At 34.6% G+C, this 19,561-nt stretch overlaps 2 protein-coding genes and 1 pseudogene across 3 annotated transcripts; 2 read left to right on the plus strand and 1 right to left on the minus strand.

The window, feature by feature from the left end:
• The first annotated feature begins 1,069 nt into the window (after window positions 1-1,069).
• Window positions 1,070-3,607, plus strand: LOC148614631 (cyclic GMP-AMP synthase-like receptor 1; annotated as a pseudogene).
• Window positions 3,608-5,399: 1,792 nt separating this feature from the next.
• On the minus strand, window positions 5,400-9,026 carry LOC148614632 (uncharacterized). The gene is made up of 4 exons (XM_088588859.1): window positions 8,581-9,026; window positions 7,694-8,339; window positions 6,343-6,732; window positions 5,400-5,647 (listed from the first exon to the last, which is right to left on the minus strand). Exons 1-4 carry the CDS (start codon window positions 9,024-9,026, stop codon window positions 5,414-5,416), a joined length of 1,716 nt encoding a protein of 571 aa, XP_088444985.1. The 3' UTR covers window positions 5,400-5,413.
• An 11-nt stretch (window positions 9,027-9,037) lies between these two features.
• On the plus strand, window positions 9,038-16,025 carry LOC148614633 (uncharacterized). Of its 2 annotated transcripts, XM_088588860.1 has the most exons (6): window positions 9,038-9,174; window positions 9,797-9,925; window positions 11,879-12,017; window positions 12,956-12,967; window positions 13,818-13,968; window positions 14,869-16,025. In XM_088588860.1, the coding sequence occupies exons 3-6, from the start codon at window positions 11,885-11,887 to the stop codon at window positions 15,779-15,781; spliced, it is 1,209 nt and encodes a 402-aa protein (XP_088444986.1). In that variant the 5' UTR covers window positions 9,038-9,174; window positions 9,797-9,925; window positions 11,879-11,884; the 3' UTR covers window positions 15,782-16,025. The 2 variants fall into 2 exon arrangements, with proteins under 2 accessions (XP_088444986.1, XP_088444987.1); XM_088588861.1 differs by lacking the exons at window positions 9,038-9,174; window positions 12,956-12,967 and having other exon boundaries at window positions 9,715-9,925.
• Window positions 16,026-19,561: the final 3,536 nt, after the last annotated feature.

Below are 19,561 nucleotides of genomic sequence, written 5' to 3' on the forward strand. Positions count from 1 at the left end.
GGTGAAAGGCATGTCCAATTCATCATAAATACATGTATCATCAGTGTTACCGCTTTCAGGATTATCTTCATCACTTAAAGTCATCAGTTTTTTAAAATGTTTCATAAACTGATCTGTTGATAAATCGTTATTAATACGCTTCTTCCGTTTTTTAAATTTACCGTAGAATCGTTTTGGGTTGATCTTCTTCATCTTTTGAAACATATCACCTTGTCCGTTTTTATAACGTCGTTTTAATTTATTCTCAATAGTCTTATATTTTTGTTTTTCTAAATTCAATTTAAGTCTGTTTTCATTTGAACGATTTGCGTTGAATCTTTTCAGTGCACTTTTATAGTTTATATAGAGTTCTTTACACTCGTCTGTTATCCACGTTTTATCACGTTTCATATTACATGATGAGTTAGCGTTAAATTACGTCGGTTCTTCCTTCTTCTCGTTGAAACACGTGTACATCATATCTTTTGTAATATTAATATAATTAGTATTTATGAATTCAAAGTACGAATCATCTTATGATTTGTATACAGTAACAACGTCTAGATTTTCATATGAGCACCACAGAGAAAACTCTATTAAGTACTGTGAAACATAATTATCCTTAGCCATAGTTACCTTAACTTTACTTACGATATCAAACAAGAAATCTACCTGTTTTGTTACAGTTCTAACAATTTGTAGGAACTGATCGATGTTACTAATAAGATCTCGAGGTGCGGATGAGTCACACGTGTCGTTAAAGCCTTCATGTGTGTCTGTAAAAAACAACTTTGAAAAAATCCATACCATTTTAGACATTCAAGTCATAAGTCCTCAAATCCTTTTTACCCCTGATCCAAGCCAGGGATTTATTGTTGTTGATAGCTTCATAGTTTATGTCACCTTTGTTTGTTGCTGTGTATTAGATAGATTGAGAAGTTCTTTGTGTGGATACAATTTGATTCTTTAGGTCACCTTTGTTTGTTTCTGGGTATTTCTGTCGACATAGTGAGAAGTTTTTTGTGTCGATGCAATTCGATTGTTTAGGTCATCTTTGTTTGTTGCTGGTATTTCTGCCGATAGATTGAGAATGTCTTTGTGTCGATACAACTCGATTGTTTCAGTGTGTTATTCAAGTTTCTTATTGTCGGTTCAACGAAATTACATAAACTCGGTGACACAACCGAATGAATGTAGATCCCGACGACAAGCCATCTCTTTTTGTCACCATCCAAACAGGTTTCGCAAATGAAAGTGAAAAGAACTAGAAGATGTCAAATTGAAAAGAACAGGCAACTTAATATATACAGTAAAAACACATAAGAATCATGCCGGTGTTTTCTCAAAGGTGTCCCATTCGCCTATCGTGTCGTGTTGTGAAAAATTATGGGACAATTTTAGCGCAAAACTAATTCAAGGACAATGATCTAAGGCTGAACAGTTTACGGTTTTCCTGTTTGCCGAATGTTCACAAATCTTGGTTGTTAATACTTAAACTGTGGAATTTTATGGCTTGTTTATATCTAATGATTCTGAGATCAAATTAAATGTAGTTCATATATTAATTCATTCCAGAAAACGAAAAAGGCATTGTCACTAAATCTGTATCAGTATCTTTGTCTCAAAACGATGTAGGATTTGACGATCTTGTAAGAACTGTCAGGCTGTTACTATCGATACATGATAACGCTATGCCGAATGAAAAATATAAACGTGTATCGAGTGGCAGTATATGCAAGGTTATGAACATCACACCGAAAAGTAATTTAGATGTTATGTGTATATTAAGGTTATCCACGTATCAGAATCAAGCCAAGATGTTCGTCTTCAATTCGTTTCTACTTTCATTTGCTGTTAATACCAATGACGAAAAGCCAGGTTTTGCACATATGCGATTACTCAAACATATTAATTTTCGAATATTGAATAGTTGCAAAAACTTCAAACGAAGAGTTTATCTTTCAGACATATAATTTAAAAACTTGTTTCGAAGCTTTATGAAGTATGAATCTACGGATTACGGTCCATGTTTAACCGACCACTTTGATACAACAGACATGGACTTCTGCTTACATAGCAAACTGTTCACTTGATACAACAGACATGGACTTCGGCTTACATAGCAAACTGTTCACTTGATACAACGGACATGGACTTCTGTTTACATAGCAAACTGTTCACTTGATACAACGGACATGGACTTCTGTTTACATAGCAAACTGTTCACTTGATACAACGGACATGGACTTCTGTTTACATAGCAAACTGTTCACTTGATACAACGGACATGGACTTCTGTTTACACAGCAAACTGTTCACTTGATACAACGGACATGGACTTCTGTTTACACAGCAAACTGTTCACTTGATACAACGGACATGGACTTCTGCTTACATAGCAAACTGGTCACTTGATACAACAGACATGGACTTCGGCTTACATAGCAAACTGTTCACTTGATACAACAGACATGGACTTCGGCTTACATAGCAAACTGTTCACTTGATACAACAGACATGGACTTCTGCTTACATAGCAAACTGTTCACTTGATACAACAGACATGGACTTCGGCTTACATAGCAAACTGTTCACTTGATACAACAGACATGGACTTCTGCTTACATAGCAAACTGGTCACTTGATACAACAGACATGGACTTCTGTTTACATAGCAAACTGGTCACTTGATACAACAGACATGGACTTCTGCTTACATAGCAAACTGTTCACTTGATACAACAGACATGGACTTCTGCTTACATAGCAAACTGGTCACTTGATACAACAGACATGGACTTCTGCTTACATAGCAAACTGGTCACTTGATACAACAGACATGGACTTCTGCTTACATAGCAAACTGTTCACTTGATACAACAGACATGGACTTCGGCTTACATAGCAAACTGTTCACTTGACACAACAGACATGGACTTCGGCTTACATAGCAAACTGTTCACTACAAGTACAAACAAATGGATGAGAAGACCAAACAACGGATGGCCGTCTCCGTATATTAAAAAAAGACTTCTTGTGGAACATGGTATTCTATTTGCCCCAATAGGAATAAAAGGGTAAAAAACGATGAACTAGAATGGCGTGTATCCTTTCTGTCACCGAAAAGTTTTTAATTTTCTCATTCAGACATTCACAGCTAAAATGTTATTTTTTGATAAAGATAGTATTGAAAGACCTGATAGAACATGACCCAAGATGTAAGGACTTACTGTGTTCTTCCTTTATTAAAACAATCATATTTTGGGTATCCGAGGAAACTGATCCGCGAATGTGGAGACCAGACAATCTAATACCATGTTTTATAAGCTGCCTTCAGCGATTAGTCTATTGCGTTAGGTATGTAAACTGTCCGCTGTACTTCATACCCGAAAATAATTTATTTGAAAATAAAATTAATGTAAATAACCAAGACATGTTACTTAGGAAACTGACGCAGTTGCTAGAACAGAGATGGCAATGTTTATCATATTCATTAAAACTTTCTAGTTTTATGTGTATTATTTATATGGTGGGCCATCACTCTGGTGCATCATTCCCATTTTGGAGGTCAATTATGACGTTTCCAGTCTTAACATTTAATCCATCATTCAGACGTTTAACCATGTAGTACTTAAAAACGATTACGACAGGGTGTGTTCATGTAATTGATTTGATTTCTTACAATTGCATTTTCTTCCATTAACATTTTTATATGTATGCCTTTGTTTTTTTTTTTTTTTTGTTTTTTTTTTGTTTTTTTTTTAAATATTTAGCAGATATGTGTATAATTTACGATAAATTATAATATAGATGCCGGTCATTTATCAAATGTTTTCAGTGTAATAATTTTATTCACCTCTAACTATCTATATTGTACATGATATTTAACCTTACTGATAAATCGGGATGTCAACATGAAATTCTAAAAAATCAGCTAATTGTTTTGAAATGACAACAATTTTTTTTCTTAATCCAGGAAATCAAGGAGACATAATATGCACATATATTCTCCAGATAGACAATAATGTTAAAACCAGTATAAAGCCATCACCAACCGACTGAACAACACAAAAAAAACAGATTTGGTGTTCAATACATAAAAGTACAAACAAACAAAAAACACTCATCAACTTGCAAATTTGAAAAAAAGGAAAAAAATGTTTCATGAAACACAATCGGATGAAAAAAAGGTGTCTAATTTGCCAGTATTGAATTTCAAAAAATTGGCATGTTGAAAGGAGTTTATATCAAGTAAAGGATCGCCGATCCTAATTTGAAAAATGGCTCTTTGTTCCAGCAAAGCATGGAATCATTGATACCTAAGTACTAAGTCAAGAGTACTAACAAAATTACCGAATTGTTACCTCTTTTTTGTATTCTTTTTTTACTTTTGCCTAAGGCAAAAACCAGAAAGTTGGAAACAACTGTAATAGTCTATCTTTGATACAAATTTTCCGATCGAAAGAAAGGGTTAAATCACATTTTAAAGAGCTAAACCTCCCACTTTCACTACTGCTGTAAATTATTTCTGTGATATTCCAATAGAAACAGGCAGCACAAATTTGCCAACGGGCACAGTTTGTAAAAAACCATAGCTGGTACAGTAGATACATTGAAGATATTATGCTTCAGCGTCTATAAATTCTGGGTTTTTTTATAACATAAGAAAGAAGTACCTTTTTGTCCCAAAATCTACAGAATTCTACGGTTTCAAGATAATATGAGAACCTCGACGGATGTTTCTAGAAAAATCGCCTGCAATTCGTGTGTTGAAGTACTAAGTTACATGACTTTCCATGCTGCCTTTCAGAGTGAAGAGCGAACTATCCTCTAACCGATCAAAAAGTTCTGTGTCAGATTCTTCTGATTGTTAGTCTTCAGATACATCCATCAAACCACGTTGCTTGTGACCTTGCCCCCCCCCCTAATCTGGGTCTGTGAATTATGATCAGAGCTTTCGTCCTCGTAAGCATCTGTCAGTTCTGCTAAATTGTCGTTAGACTTTTCCCTGAGGTCGTAATTTCCAAATCCATTTTTTTTCTCTTTGAAAAAATTGCATTCCTTTGGGAAAAAACTGCCATTTTGGTCATAATTTCTTGACCTTCCGCACTTTTCATCTTTTCTATCGAGACTTTGGTCTCATAAGTCGACATTTTACTATTTCGAAAATGTTCTCTATCCTCTGTGTTCTACTGATGTTGTAAGGTTGAACATATCTATTACACGAGGCATCTTTTTCAGTCATCTTGTAAATACTAGTACATATAGAAATATAGATTGTATCAAAACTTACTTTACCTCGTATAATTATCTGAAAACTTCACATTTTCTTTTATTGTCCGCAAAAAGCCATCGCTATCGTAACTCAGATACAGGATACTTAAAAAATGTAAGTATAGGAAAGAATTTCAAAAACAAACTAGTCGTCATATTTTTATGTTTCATTTAAATTTCGAAAATTAAACTCAAACTGACAGTCATGATAACTGTTTTCTGCTTGAACTTTGACGTAGCCATGGTCAGCCAATGAAATAACGTCGTACGGATCATACAACTGGATGTACACCAAGGAGGGAACCAGTCTATGTTTTTCACCGTAGTCAAGTTCAAAATAATACCCATATGTGTGGTCGTGATGTCTTTTACCATCCCTGTCAGGCCAATCGACCTACAAATACATGTATCTATACAACTTGCAGTACCGAGCTAATTCGATGTCGTCGAGGGCTCAATCCCATAACATATGATATGATACCAGAGGTGTTGCGATAAGGACTCGATTAGATTTAATCAAAAAAGTCTTAGAAATAAAATTTAAAAAAAGATGGTAAAAAAACTAATATTAATTCACCGTAAGGTTTAAATAATAATTAGCAAATGTCACCGTTGTCATTTTGAAATTGCGTGGCTGCAACAAGATTAAAATACCATGTAATGTGTGGATTGTCGATCTTTTTAATAAACATTAAACCAGACAGTCTTGCAGTCTTAATAAAAACTGTGATTATGTATCTACAGAAATGCAAACAAAAACTTTGTGTTACGTTTTCCGACGCAGTCGGTATATTTTCGCTTTTTACCCTTTGACCTTAAAGACGCTCTTCCATGGAAACGCAAGTCACCTATTCGCAATTCTGTTTCCCGATTGGCCATATACTGATAACTTAGTGTGGTTCAAAAAAGCTGAAATTGAAAATTGAAATTGCGTCCCATGTATAATTTCCTGAATGAAATGTAGACGATTTAATTAAAAAGAAAAAAATTTTACTGCGTCGGCTATCTTTTTTTTAAATATAGTACTTGTTTTTCAATAATATGTATAAAATTGTATGGATTATTGACGATAGTGAGTTGTTACTGTACTTGGAATCCTTGGGTTTCAGCTTCCAGACTGTATCCAAGGACCACAACCGATCTATTTGTCGATGAATGGAAAGAACAGTTGCTTATAATTGGTCTGCTTAGGTCCTGTGATATTTCATCCACCAATGAAATTGCGTATTTCTTTGTCGTACAGGTAAAATCTGGATCATAAGCGAACGCCATTACTTTACGCACTGCAGCACCAGCTGAAGTAAGAGAGTTGTCTATTCTAGATTTACTGGTTCTGTCCATAGGTAAAGGATTGCCGGAACCTCTCTGGTCAACCGGAAGACACAGGTCGTCTGTTAAGTCTTCAAATGATTCTAGAAGTAGCCATAGCTCTGAACTGTTTTGATGTTGTGTCTTGAAATTGTGCAAGCCGTGAAACAACTGAAATAGTTTCATGTAGAGCAAGACAACGGTTAGTACGATTATAGTTAAATATGTGTTTATGCAAATTAATTGTTTTTTTTTTTAATTTCCTTTAATTAGTACCGGTTCGTACAATTGGCAAACTTGCAATCATGACTGTACACGTGTCTTATATGTATCGACTGGAATAATTAAAAACAGATTCTCCTACAGGAATGAGTGGTTTAAATTGTTTCTCCAACCAAGATGGTAAAATTAAAAATCTTTAGCGGGTATGATAAAATCTTAACTCTAAATTGTTTCTCCACTCAGCTGATAAAATAAATTATTATATAGAAAGCAGTGTTTTATCGAATGTTCCCAGTGTAATAAATTTCGATAATTCACACTGTAAAATAAATCCAGTAATTTCACTCTCGGACTTTCTCCCGAAAAAACGTCACAACTTAGATACCAATCCGCCAAGCACAAAATTTAAAATTCATGTTGAAAATATCGATAAAATATTAAGAAAATCTATATAATAAATAGGACAATCAATTGGTTATCGTGAATAACCAAAATATGATCACTAGTGCCAAGAACGGTTGAAGATTTAAATCGTGCACGGAAGAAGTTCCGCTTACTCGTTAAATCTAGGCGTTCTTCGGCACTCGTGATAATATTTTAGTTATTCAATCTTTCCAATTAATTGTCCTAACGAGCATGATTCAATCTTAATTTTACCACAGAGAATGGATAAATAATCTAAATCAATAATAAGCTGATTTGTTGAGTAGAAAAGTCGGAAATAAAATTTGGCGGGAAAACTGTCATAGATATGTAGTCACCACCCAGTGGCTAAAAGGAAACGTGCATTTTTAATCACCGGCTTAGAATGGGAGAAATATTCATAAACAACACGTTGCTTTGCATAAGTAGGTAGGAACAATGACAAATGATTGCAAATAACAAAGTAAGTAAAGTTTCTAGCACCCACCTCTTGAACACTTCCACTAAATACGTCAGTAAATGTTGTTTCTTCTGTAATGGTCCTAAATTGGCTCTGTAAAATCCTGAACAAAGATGGATCAGTGGCGTTTATTGGGTTGTATTGTTGTGTGGGCCAAAATAATCCCCCTTTTCCAAAACCCCGCCCTTCGTGAACGGCAATAATGTCAATTTTAGTTAAAGTCCAGTTCGACAATTTTGAGAAGCCTTCAATATGATCTGATATTGTTTTATTAGATACCAATACATTAAGATTTATATCAGCAGACAGAAGGATTTTCTTCCCTACAGCATGTACCATACCAGAGAGAAGATTATTGAATTTGTGCATGCGCAGCGATACAATATCATCAGTGAGCACGACTTCATCGCGAGAGTAATAACCCGTGACAGCGGAGTATTGAGCAGCATATCTTGCCTGTTGGTCTAACAAAACCCGCTCAACGAAGGTTAGGTAAGCATGTGTAAGGTTTACTGTAGGAATGGACAACTGTAATGGTTGAGCTGGGAGGCCCAGTATCACGTCAACATTTTTTGACTTGGCTGTTTTAAGGAGTACTTCTTGATTGTCTGTTCGTGCAATTTCGGAAACAACAACGACCACTTCTGTTCCTTTGGGAAACACGCAATCTGCACTACAATAAAACCAAATCATTTTAAGCATTATACTGATTATTTTAATAGCTCATTTTTAAATAATATTTTATTTTAATTATTTCCTTTTGATTTGATTATGAAGATGAACTGACAAAACCACTTTCTTATGAAATAGCTGAATTACTTATATTTCATGAATGAGGAGTCAGACTGAAAGTCAGTTCTGGAAAACGTTTTCTTCTTTCATAATATCATGTACATGTATATAAAAATGAGTACCTTACAGGAGTTGTTGGAAGTACAATTCGAATATACTCCCTATTGTTAGCTCCTTGTAGTTTTTTGTCAAAACCGGAACACCGTAACATCGACGATCTGTATATTTCGTCATTACCATACGTGGTCACTGCTGATACCCCTAAACCTTTATTTGTCAAATCGGCTGTCACTGCTTCATAACAACTTTGAACTCCTGAGGAGGCACCGCACGATGCGAAATCAGGGTCATTGTCTAGGCTTAACTTGCTTCTCACTCTTATTGGTGGTGCCCGGAGGATAATAGTATCGCCACCCTGTTTCTTGAAATGATCTATGACCCTTCCCCATTCATCTGTAGAGTTTCGTCCTTTGAAAACAGCGGCAGTGATCGGATAAGGCGGACCAAATGCTGAACAAACTATAGACACACAGTTTAGAAGGAAAATGGCCACCAAAACTGTAGTCATTCTGGTATAACAGTCGAATGACCAACAATATAGATAAGCTATATAACTTGGTGTGTCAGAAAACTGACAACCCAAGGTTATCGGCCATCAAGTGATTAATTTTACATGTACACTGGCATTTAAGTATATTATCTTTTATATGTAGAAGGTAAGACACATAGAATCAACAATTGGTTTCGAACATCGGACATTATTGGAAATTCTATTTATTTTATTTTATTTTATTTTATTTTACTTATTTTTATTGGTTCGTAGTGACAAAAGAACTGAATTAACAGGCACAGAGCAACCTTCAATCGCTTTTTATCAAGCTATAAAATCTCGAAATAGATGTGCAACTAAACAAGTACTAAGGAACAAGATTATTACTTCACTTTTCATGATCAATGATTCAATTGATAAAATTTCTTCACCCGAACTTCGAAACATTTCTGATATCCCTAATACCATAATTAATTTGTTCCGACATAGGCAAAGAAGGCATGAAAGTCGTGTCAATGTTGGCTTAAATACATAATCATATTAAATCCTTAACATGTTTATGTACAGTTAATTAAAATCTCATTTCAAGGATTATTTTAAAAGTAAATGAACTTGTAAACACCCAACCAGGTCCAATGAATTTTCGTTCATTTAAAAACGAAAAGCACGAAGCAATCAAAATTAGTTTGTTGTTTGTTTTTCTTTTTTTCTAATTTGATCAATAGTCGGATCCTTGCAGTGTTGTTTACATTTTAAATCTACTTTTCATGTACATATACAATTATCAGTTTATCCGGCTGACGATTTCGTGTCTGTTCCTGCTCCGAGACTACCGTTGCTAGCGAAGCTGTCCGAGATTTGACGAGGTCAATCTGTTTAGATATGTAAAGGAAGTCTCGCATTTCTTTCGTTTTAAGGTATGTTACTTTTCATTGTTAGGGATCATTTCAAATAATGATTTGACTGTTTTAACCTTCGCAGGTTTAATGGATATTAATTTCGTGACGTTGTGTAGATCGTATCGAATTGAATTCACGCGTGTGAAAATATGGATTTTAAAATATTACAATACCTATATAGTGGTGTATATATTTATCATTATATAAAGTCATGTTGTATTTGTTATGTTTACTAATTCATGTTTTATTCAAATATCTAAACTTGAAATCTGTTAAAGGTCAAATTTAGGGTAATTCAGATTGAAATCGATGATGTTTTATCAATAAATACACAGGTTTCAAGTTTATCAACTTAACATTTAAAACATGAGTCAAAATTTAAAATTCTGAAGAAGGATTTTAAATGTCTGGCCTTTTAAATGTGTTTTTATTTTGACAAATTGAATATGTACACACGAGCATTTGCTTTGTAAATACATTTATTAATTCGGTTTGATCATTTCGTGTTTAAACTTTTCCCCTTAGAATTCAGCTTTATATGGCTTATGAAACGCATGTTTCAATTGTTGCAGTTGCCCCCCTTTTTTTGAACCTATAGAATGTAAATGTATATAAGATTATTTTTTTAAAGACATGTTGGAGAAAAAGGCATTTTAATCAGATTTGGTATTAATAGATGCTCGTAAATAGTTTTCTAGTACCTTTTCGCGAACAACTCTCATTTTTACTGCTTTACATGTAGGGCATCATTTTTGGCAAATTTAGCTTCAAACAACGTGAATAGGTCTCAGATCTAACACTGGTTTCCTTTAACTAGTTAGTTTTTTATCTTTCAAAAGGATGACATTTCTCAATAATCTTTATACTAAAATCTTTCTCAATGCCAGATTTATAGCTGCGAAGCCCTTTTAAGCTAAATATAATATACTGATTGAGACATAATATGTGCACTAATACTACAGAGATAGTAACGTACAGTATACAGGATTTTATTTTTTTTAATCCCTGCAATAAATTTAACAACGATTAAGGAACAGTAAAAATGTAATTAATGCTTAATTGTCAAATTCCTAACACTTACAGGTCCAAATTACAATAAGAAACGTTTGTTTCTATTGATCACTGTCTGCATAGGCTATTAAGCTTGCTTATATTTCAATCGATTTTTCCTATGCGGACTTTGAAGCTTTCCATATTGAAAGACTGCATTAGTCCGTCATCAATGCTCTTTTTCAATAGCCATTTATTGACAAGTTCTGGAAGATAAATGTTTAGTTTGTATTGAATTTTACTTTAAAAGCATTAAGCTGTCAGATCGAATAATTTCTGCTCTGTTTTAAAAATGATAAGTCAATGCCTACAGAATGTGCAATGTACAGTGGGAAAGTAGCAATTATGACTAGTTTTGTTAAATTTCATGCTTTGTTTAAAAAAAAAATGAAAAAAAAATATGAAAATATGAAATTATTAAATATCCATCATTGAAACTCTTGTTATACATGGAATTTTCTACTGTAAATTAGCGATGCACAACATCTTTTCAAATTCTCAGTGATAATAATGGTGGTTAATGTTTTTGAGATACGAACTCAATCCCGTAAGGCACCACCCGCCTCGCCGCCGCAGTCCAGCGCCACCGGTTAAACTTAATGGCTGGCGTGCTGGACTGCGGCGGCGAGGCGGTGGTGCCGTAAGGGAATGAGTTCGTATCTTATCATTAAACAGATAGAAAATATCAGGCTCAGCTCTTAATTTCTTTGATTTCTGAAGGAATTTATAATACTTCAGTTATACTATGGTTTGTCTGTTTTTGTTTTGTTTTGTTTTTGTTTTTGTCCATTTTTGTTAGATATATATTAGTAGATTTCACAATTTTGATTGAATTGTTCATACATCACTGATTATAACCACAATAAAAGTTGAGTGAAGACGAATGAGGAAGGCGGTATTTTTGCATCATTTCATTTTCAGTTCATCATGGTTGACTACCAGTCTAGGTACCGGTTATACGGGCTTGGTTACACATCCCCGGATGTTAGGACTAGCGTTCCAACCTACAAAGAGTTGTACCATGACCGATCACCTCACATCTTCAACAGACGACCAAAAGGTACATTTTTAAGGATTTACAAATAAACCAGACCACCACTAGGTACAGCCTGTACAAATGCCACTTATATCCTGCTTTTTTGTAAAAAAAAAAGTGGTCTGGATCACTTAAATCACTGGCATTAGTATATTTTATTGGGAGATATGAAGCACATTCGGAATAGTATACATGCTTAAAAACTGTGTATCTTTTTGTGTAACTTATTGCTTGCTTAAATACAAACCAATTGTTCTTTATTGTCGGCCATTCATACTAAATAAAATACATGAAACGACGAATTGAAAAGTCATCAGAATTAGTAATGATAGGACCTAAGTATTGTCTTTTGCTTCTATAATCAATTCAATTCTTAGCCTACATGCATGTATTCCTTGCATTCAAGTGTGTTCATTGAACAACACGGGACAGTCATGTACTAAAACCAACACGATTCTTCACTTCACAAACGATGTAGTAATATTAATAGGTTTAATGCGTTTTAGGAAATGGTGGACTTTAAACAATGAAGTTCATTATAGTCATAGCTTAGCACAGTAAAGTCAGCGCTATGTTTAAAAGAAATGAAATACGATATACGAAATTTGTTTGTGATCGACCATTAAATACATGCGATAAATGTATGTCGTCCATATTTAATACTTCGGCTTAAAGTAAAAATGTAGCTATTTTAAACTTGCAGTAGATACAGTCAACGCTATTTAAAAGAATGACCAAGATGCCAAATGTTTATAAAGTTATTGCCCTTTCGATGACCAATCCAGAATTTCACTTCAAGCTTTGGGCATGGTATTTAACTGTGTACCGGATGATCTCAGTGAAACCTAATCATAATTATTCTTATGACGCTGCAGATAGTTTAAAACACTTCTGTATATAGAATTTTAAGTCACTATATTCGTTGTTTTTATTTGCATTTTCATTTGTTCTTTTATGAATAGACGAACAGTATGGTAAGTATAGAGGAATGGTTTACAAAAAGCTAGACATTGTTTGATAGCTTAAGACGCTCTTTTCAGAGTGCCTTTTATTTAGTTACATGTACCTTGGTGCAAGTTATAACTTAGGATGGGGTATAGCGAGTACTTTCAATTTGTTTCTATTACAAAGGTATAAATGTTATTATTGATATGTTCTCAAGATATTTTATCAAATGAAAAATAAATGTCTTTTACAATATTGTTAAAACGTCATTAATATCATATCAATATGTTTTGTGTTTTGGTTTATCATATTTTTACATCGCTATTCATGTGACAAAATACAAATTCAGCAATGAAATTTTGAATAGCAATACAATGCTTTGGGTATTGACAATACAACCTCAAAAGATACATAATTGCTAGTTTACGTATTTAAATGATAAGAGAAGGCGTCAGACAAGGACACTTGTCCTTTCCTTTTTAATTATTTTCACTCCCCTTACTTTTGTTGTGAAATTATTAATTAAGTTTATACTTTTTACATAAAGTTTTGATCAAGTTAGAAGGATTTTTTAGCGATGAGAATTTTTATTGAACTATACACCTCAAACAAAATAACAGAATAGAGATTCTTAAAACAATACCCGATAAGTTTTCATAAAAAAATAACCACAGCAGCCATATTCACTGAATGGATAGCCTACACGTATTTGTTCTTTAATACATGTAGATTAGCATGCATACAACACATTATTGTACGTTTATTCAAAGGCTTGCATGTAAATTAACCAAATCAACTTTGGGACAGAAGTATGCACGAGTCTTGAATTACAAACAAAGAAATAAGACATCTATTTGATTTCTGTATGATTGTTTCCAGCTCACGACTGTCGACGGGAGATGATGAAGGATTTAAGGGATCGCAGAGAATGGGAAACGTGGGTTCTGGCAAAAGGTCTGGCTGAGACCAGGAAGAGTACTACAAGTCTACGTCAAAAGAAAGATGAGTTTACGCCGGACGGAATCAAAAAGTATGATTAAAGCTTAATACTCCCACCCTGCATATAAGACTAATACCATGAAAATATTAAATTAAATAAACAAATGGAAAACGATAAGTAGTGATAGAAATCTTGATCAATTGTTTAGGACAAAATATTCTACAAAAAACAAATTCGCAAGGTAATATGCATCAAAAAGATAATGTGTTTTAGCTGTTAGAGTGAAGCATGAGTGGCATTGGTGGAGTTATTAAATACAAGTCCAAACAAATATGGATATTACCATTAAATAAAAGATTAATTTGCGTGAAACATTTTAATGCTCTCGTATGAATTCTTCAAGATTGTTGCTGCATGTATATGGTACTGTTATTTTGCACTGATCAGAACCGTAAGAGAATCAAGACGACTGTTGGCTTTGTTTCGACCCTCGATTGTTCAGAAAATAACAACCGGAAGTAAAAGTGATGAAGCAATTTCAGCAGTTGTATTGCTATATTATAATTCTGCAGAAACATATTATCTTAACCTTCTTTTTACTTGTCAGTGATATAATTACCTGATGTCTCTCGCACACAGTACATTTTTACACTTCATTATAAATGCTACTATGGTTATAATCATGACGTCATGGTTGGATCCATGGCTGGAAAAGCGACGGCGTTTTGTATCGCTCTCAAAAAACTGTATGAAACTAGACTTGTATAGAGTTAAATGTCTTTTTCTGATTTATATCAATGATGCTAATAACATCTTTATTCAATATGTGATGACGCGGGGTGGTGATTTTGATAGTTTCAATCTCACCAAAGAGGTCCTCTGTGAAAATTAAAGGAAATGTAATTAAATTCTGAGTTATTGGATGTTGATTTACTGGGTATCTCTTGACATACTTTAAGCTATGCTTCTAGAACGTTCTTTTCATTTTAGGCCAAACAAACTCCTGTTTAACATTGGGTTAAGAGGAAGAGCTGACGGCGACTTTAATTATCCCAGAGGTCTATCTGCTACGTTAGATTCAAGTATTCTAATAGCCGACACAAAAAATCACAGAGTGCAAATTTTAAACCAGTTTGGAGTGCTTATAAGAACTTTCGGTAAACGTGGATTTAAAGAAGGACAATTTAATGAACCAACAGGGATCACTGAACTCCCGAATGAAGATATTGCAGTAGCCGACAAAAACAACAGAAGGGTGCAAGTTTTTAACCGGAAGGGAGAATTTAAGTATCAGTTCCCGACAACTCACGAACCGTATTGTATCGCCTGTGACGATAGTTTTAATCTGGTAGTTTCAACATGCGCGCGTACTGTAGAAGTTTACAGGCGCAATGGAAAACTATTGCATAATTTCTCTGTCGGCGGCAGTACCAAAACAAAGGTCGGATGCCAGATATGTGTTAATAACAAATCAGAGGTTATTATCTGTGATTCACTAGACTGTATGGTGAAATATTTCACTTACGATGGAAAACTACTTTACCGTTTTACTCCACAATCCACCGGCGAAGGCTTATCAATGATTCCGTCAGGTATATGCGTAGACAGAGATGGCGAAGTACTTATTGCTGACTCCCTGAATCATACAGTCAACGTTTATACAGAACGGGGTTCTCTTTTAGAGCAGGCCGTTTGCCCTGCTGATGCTTCAGGTTGTGTACAGACGTGTGCAATAGGTTCGGAAGGTCACCTGATTGTTACTGAATTCAGTATTGCCGGTCCTCATTGTGTAAAAATATTCAGATATAGACCTTGTTACTGTCACGTGACTAGACCGGGATCCAGTAAAAGGCGAACACCGCCACCTAAATTTGATAAAGACGGGTTGACTATTCCCAATTAGTCTACGGTTGAACTTGAAAGTTTTGTCCTTTTCAGATGCTCATGACTTTTTTGTCTTTCATTTCTTGACTTGTTGGCTAGGTGTTTTGATCATAAGTTGACGTATTTGCATTTGTGACATTACTAGTATTGCATTTATAAACTCAACTGCATTTGATAACGTTGTATCTTTTTATATGCATGTACAAATATGTTTTACTGTGCTATTGGGGGTATTTTCTATTAAAATGTTGATTTTCTTATCATTTAATTGTTAAAAATTATTTCAAATGTAAAAAGTAAGAAAAACTTTCAACTTTATCCTTGGAGTTGATAAGTAGTTTTGCTATAAAACATATGGCCTATAAGTATACAATACCAGTCCAGTGAGTTAAATACAAAAATGTACTTAACAATAAATTTTCTCTGACCGTACAAATAACACTCACCGAACGATGCCGTTAAAAGTTCGGAAGTATTTAGTCTTTACAATGTTGAAAAGGTAACTACTACGGTGTCAGCTGGTTATGGGCAGATTATTATAGTTCAGTTACATGTATCATTTAAACGATTATTGAAATAAATTGTCTTTTAAAAGATGCATTTAACATCGGTAGGAAAGAAACACTGGCAGTAGTAAAAATAAAATTTGAGACATGCATGTTACTCCGACGGCAGTAATGACTCTCGCCATCTAATAAAACATCTCTGACGGTGTCTCTTGCAAAATAACGTTTTGAGTCAAAAAACAGTTTTTTAAGGTTCGTCATATACCTTTCGACACAAATAAGCTCATTTTCACACTCATTCACCTATTGAGTGTATGTGTCTATTCACCAGCACATCAATTTAAATAGAGTTCGCCTTTAATAAGTAGGCAACATTTATAGGTTTGTCTGTAGTCGGAAGTAAAATTGTGATGAAATGAAGCCCATATCTGTCAAAAGGAGATAATGAATATTACCAGTCAATTAACAGGATCATCCGATTGACATATGATTTTGTTCACTTCAAAAGTTATCTTCACATTGCTTTTAAGAATTTACAGAAATGAATACATAAGACAATAATCTATCGCATACTCACAAGATACATTGTACAGAAAACCTCAATTATTACAAGGAAATCGATATCATGTCATGCAAATGCAACTATGTCTGTCTAGTATGATATGACCTAGCTGTAACCTATAAGATGACGAAGGTATTAGTTAGAGAGGATTTAAAGACAGATGTCCCACTTTTCATAAGCTGGGTGATGTTCTAGGCCCTAGCTAACTTTGAACGAATTTTCCGTGGACCATGTTGTCCAAAATGTTGATACTAAAACTCCGTGATTTACAGCAGTTCCTGTCAGACCGAATTCAGACTCAGTTTCCTTCGAAGAGTGTATATTTTTGCACCTCTGCCACACTCAATGCTAAAACCAACCCCTTTATGAAAATTAATACATTACATTGGAAACAGCTTCGAGGATTTGAGTACTGCTGATACCCCGTGAATTTGTTCACACCCTGTATATTAGCAGAGTGATACATAGGTATTAAATAAAGAAGCGGTTTTAGGTCTGCAGAGGAGATACATGTATATTCCGATCCTCGGTTGTTTGAAGTTCAAAGGTTAATATCGTACAGGATACCGTTATAAGGACTGCGTCCTCATATATGAGACAGGTGTAACCTGTAAGAGGACGAAGTTGAATATAAAGATATATATATATATAAATGTTCTTGTCTCTGTTTTCCCCTCTCGTCACCTTTTCTAGAAATCTTCAATGTTCTTGCCATTTTGTGTCGCTAATAAGTGAGACCAGTGTTACTTAGTCTTCGTACTTTCTTGCACAAGCCAGAATGAAATACTCTTATGACATGTTGGTAGCGAAAAAAAGTATCTGAACTTAAAGATTCATTGAAGACCATATAATAAATGCTTTTTAGTGAATACATATGAAAATAGTTCAAAATACTGAACTTTGTATGGGAATCTCCGAAAGACGTACCTCCCTGTCATACCAGTATTTTTTCCAAATACTCTTTGAAGGATTTCGTCTTCTATTATATAAAGTCACGTGTTGTTATTAGAGAGTCTATACCTTTTGGTATTCTGCATAATATGTTTTTTCTAGCTGTCATGCTGTTACTTCTCCGCTATTGACTACCCTGTCATAAGGGATTGTCTTCTCGTGAACAACCACATGTTTTCATTGTTAGCCTTGACGATCACGTCAGGCTTCTTCCACTTAATCTGTACAAATGATATATATTTACATAACCTATGTTATTCTTCTTTATAATAACACTTTTGATCGGGAGTTCGTTGATTTGTTTTTTTTTTATTTTCCTTTGTATCACGTTTATTGCGGGATTTTGGGATTTGATTAATAATTGAATATGTTGCGAATTATGCGTACAATATAAAATTTTGAAACAAATATTTGTCAGGTTTAATAGTCAAATTGCCAAAGAAAGGGGACCTCATTTGCTGTGGAAACTGGAGAGGTATAACACTAATATTAACAGCATCTAAAATTCTCGGAAAAATTATCATCAAAAGAATTGCTGAAGAAGTAAACAAACATCTAAGGGAAGAACAAGCTCGATTTAGAGAAAGACGGGGGACAACAGAGCAAATCTTTATCCCGAGGAACATAGTCGAGTAAACTATTGAATGGAATTCCATTCGTTCGACAGTGTACATCAAGACACACTCTGGAAAATTATGAGACACTATGGCATTCCAGACAAACTGATACAATTAGTGAAATGCATGTATAATAACAATAAATGTGTTGTAGTAATATCCAGCGGCACCTCTGAATGATTTAAAATAAAATCTGGAGTCAAACAAGGCTGTAACATGTCCAGGTTCCTTTTCCTCTTAGCTATAGATTGGGTAATGAGGAAATCAACATAAGAAAATAACACCGAAATCCGAAGGAATTTTACCACCTACTTAGACGACTTAGATTACACAGATCGCTCTACTATAAAGTACAAGAGAACAACTACAGAGAAAATTTGATAATGTAAGCAAATTTGCCCACTCCACCGGCCTACAGATCGATGCAGGAAAAACAAAAGTGATGAGGTTTAATGCCAGTACAAACCAGCCTATCACTAGCACCAACGAAACGGTGATAGAAGATGTCAATACTTTCACATACCTAGGAGCCATTTAAAGCAAATCAGGAGGCGCCAACGAAGATATTAGACAAAGAATTGGTCTAGCAAGGTCAACCTACAACAGATTATCTCCCATTTGGAACAACAGTCAAATCTCAAAAAGAGCTAAATTCCGTCTATTCAATTCAAACATCTTAAATGTCCTTTTCTACGGAAGCGAAAAGTGGAAAATGACCAAAAACGATGAAAACTTGGTGGACACCTTTCTCCAAAAAGCCTAAGGAGAATCTTAAATATCTACTCGCCACAGAAGGTAACAAACGATGAGGTGATAAGAAAAGTTGGAAAAGATAAGTGTTACCATCAAGCGAAGATGGAAATGGCTGGGACATGTACTACGGATGGATAACACCAGGCACGCATGGACACCAGATGGTAAAAGAAAGAGAGGCAGACCAAAGGAAACCTGGGGAAGAACCATCGAAAAAGAAAGACGAGACCTTGGATTTCAGTCATGGACCGAAGCAACCAGGGTGGCAAACGAAAGAGACAGATGGAGAGGACTTGTTAACGGCCCGATTCTCCTCAAGGAGAGACGGAAACAAAAAGTCAGAAGAACATTTGTCATCAATGAAACTTGACCTGGCATTTCGATCAGGGTCTGGCAACTTAAAAATATAG

Source organism: Perna viridis, chromosome 6 (genome assembly GCF_037379345.1).
Source record: "Perna viridis isolate PV_CMFRI_1.1 ecotype Kerala chromosome 6, ASM3737934v1, whole genome shotgun sequence".
NCBI lineage: Eukaryota > Metazoa > Mollusca > Bivalvia > Mytilida > Mytilidae > Perna > Perna viridis.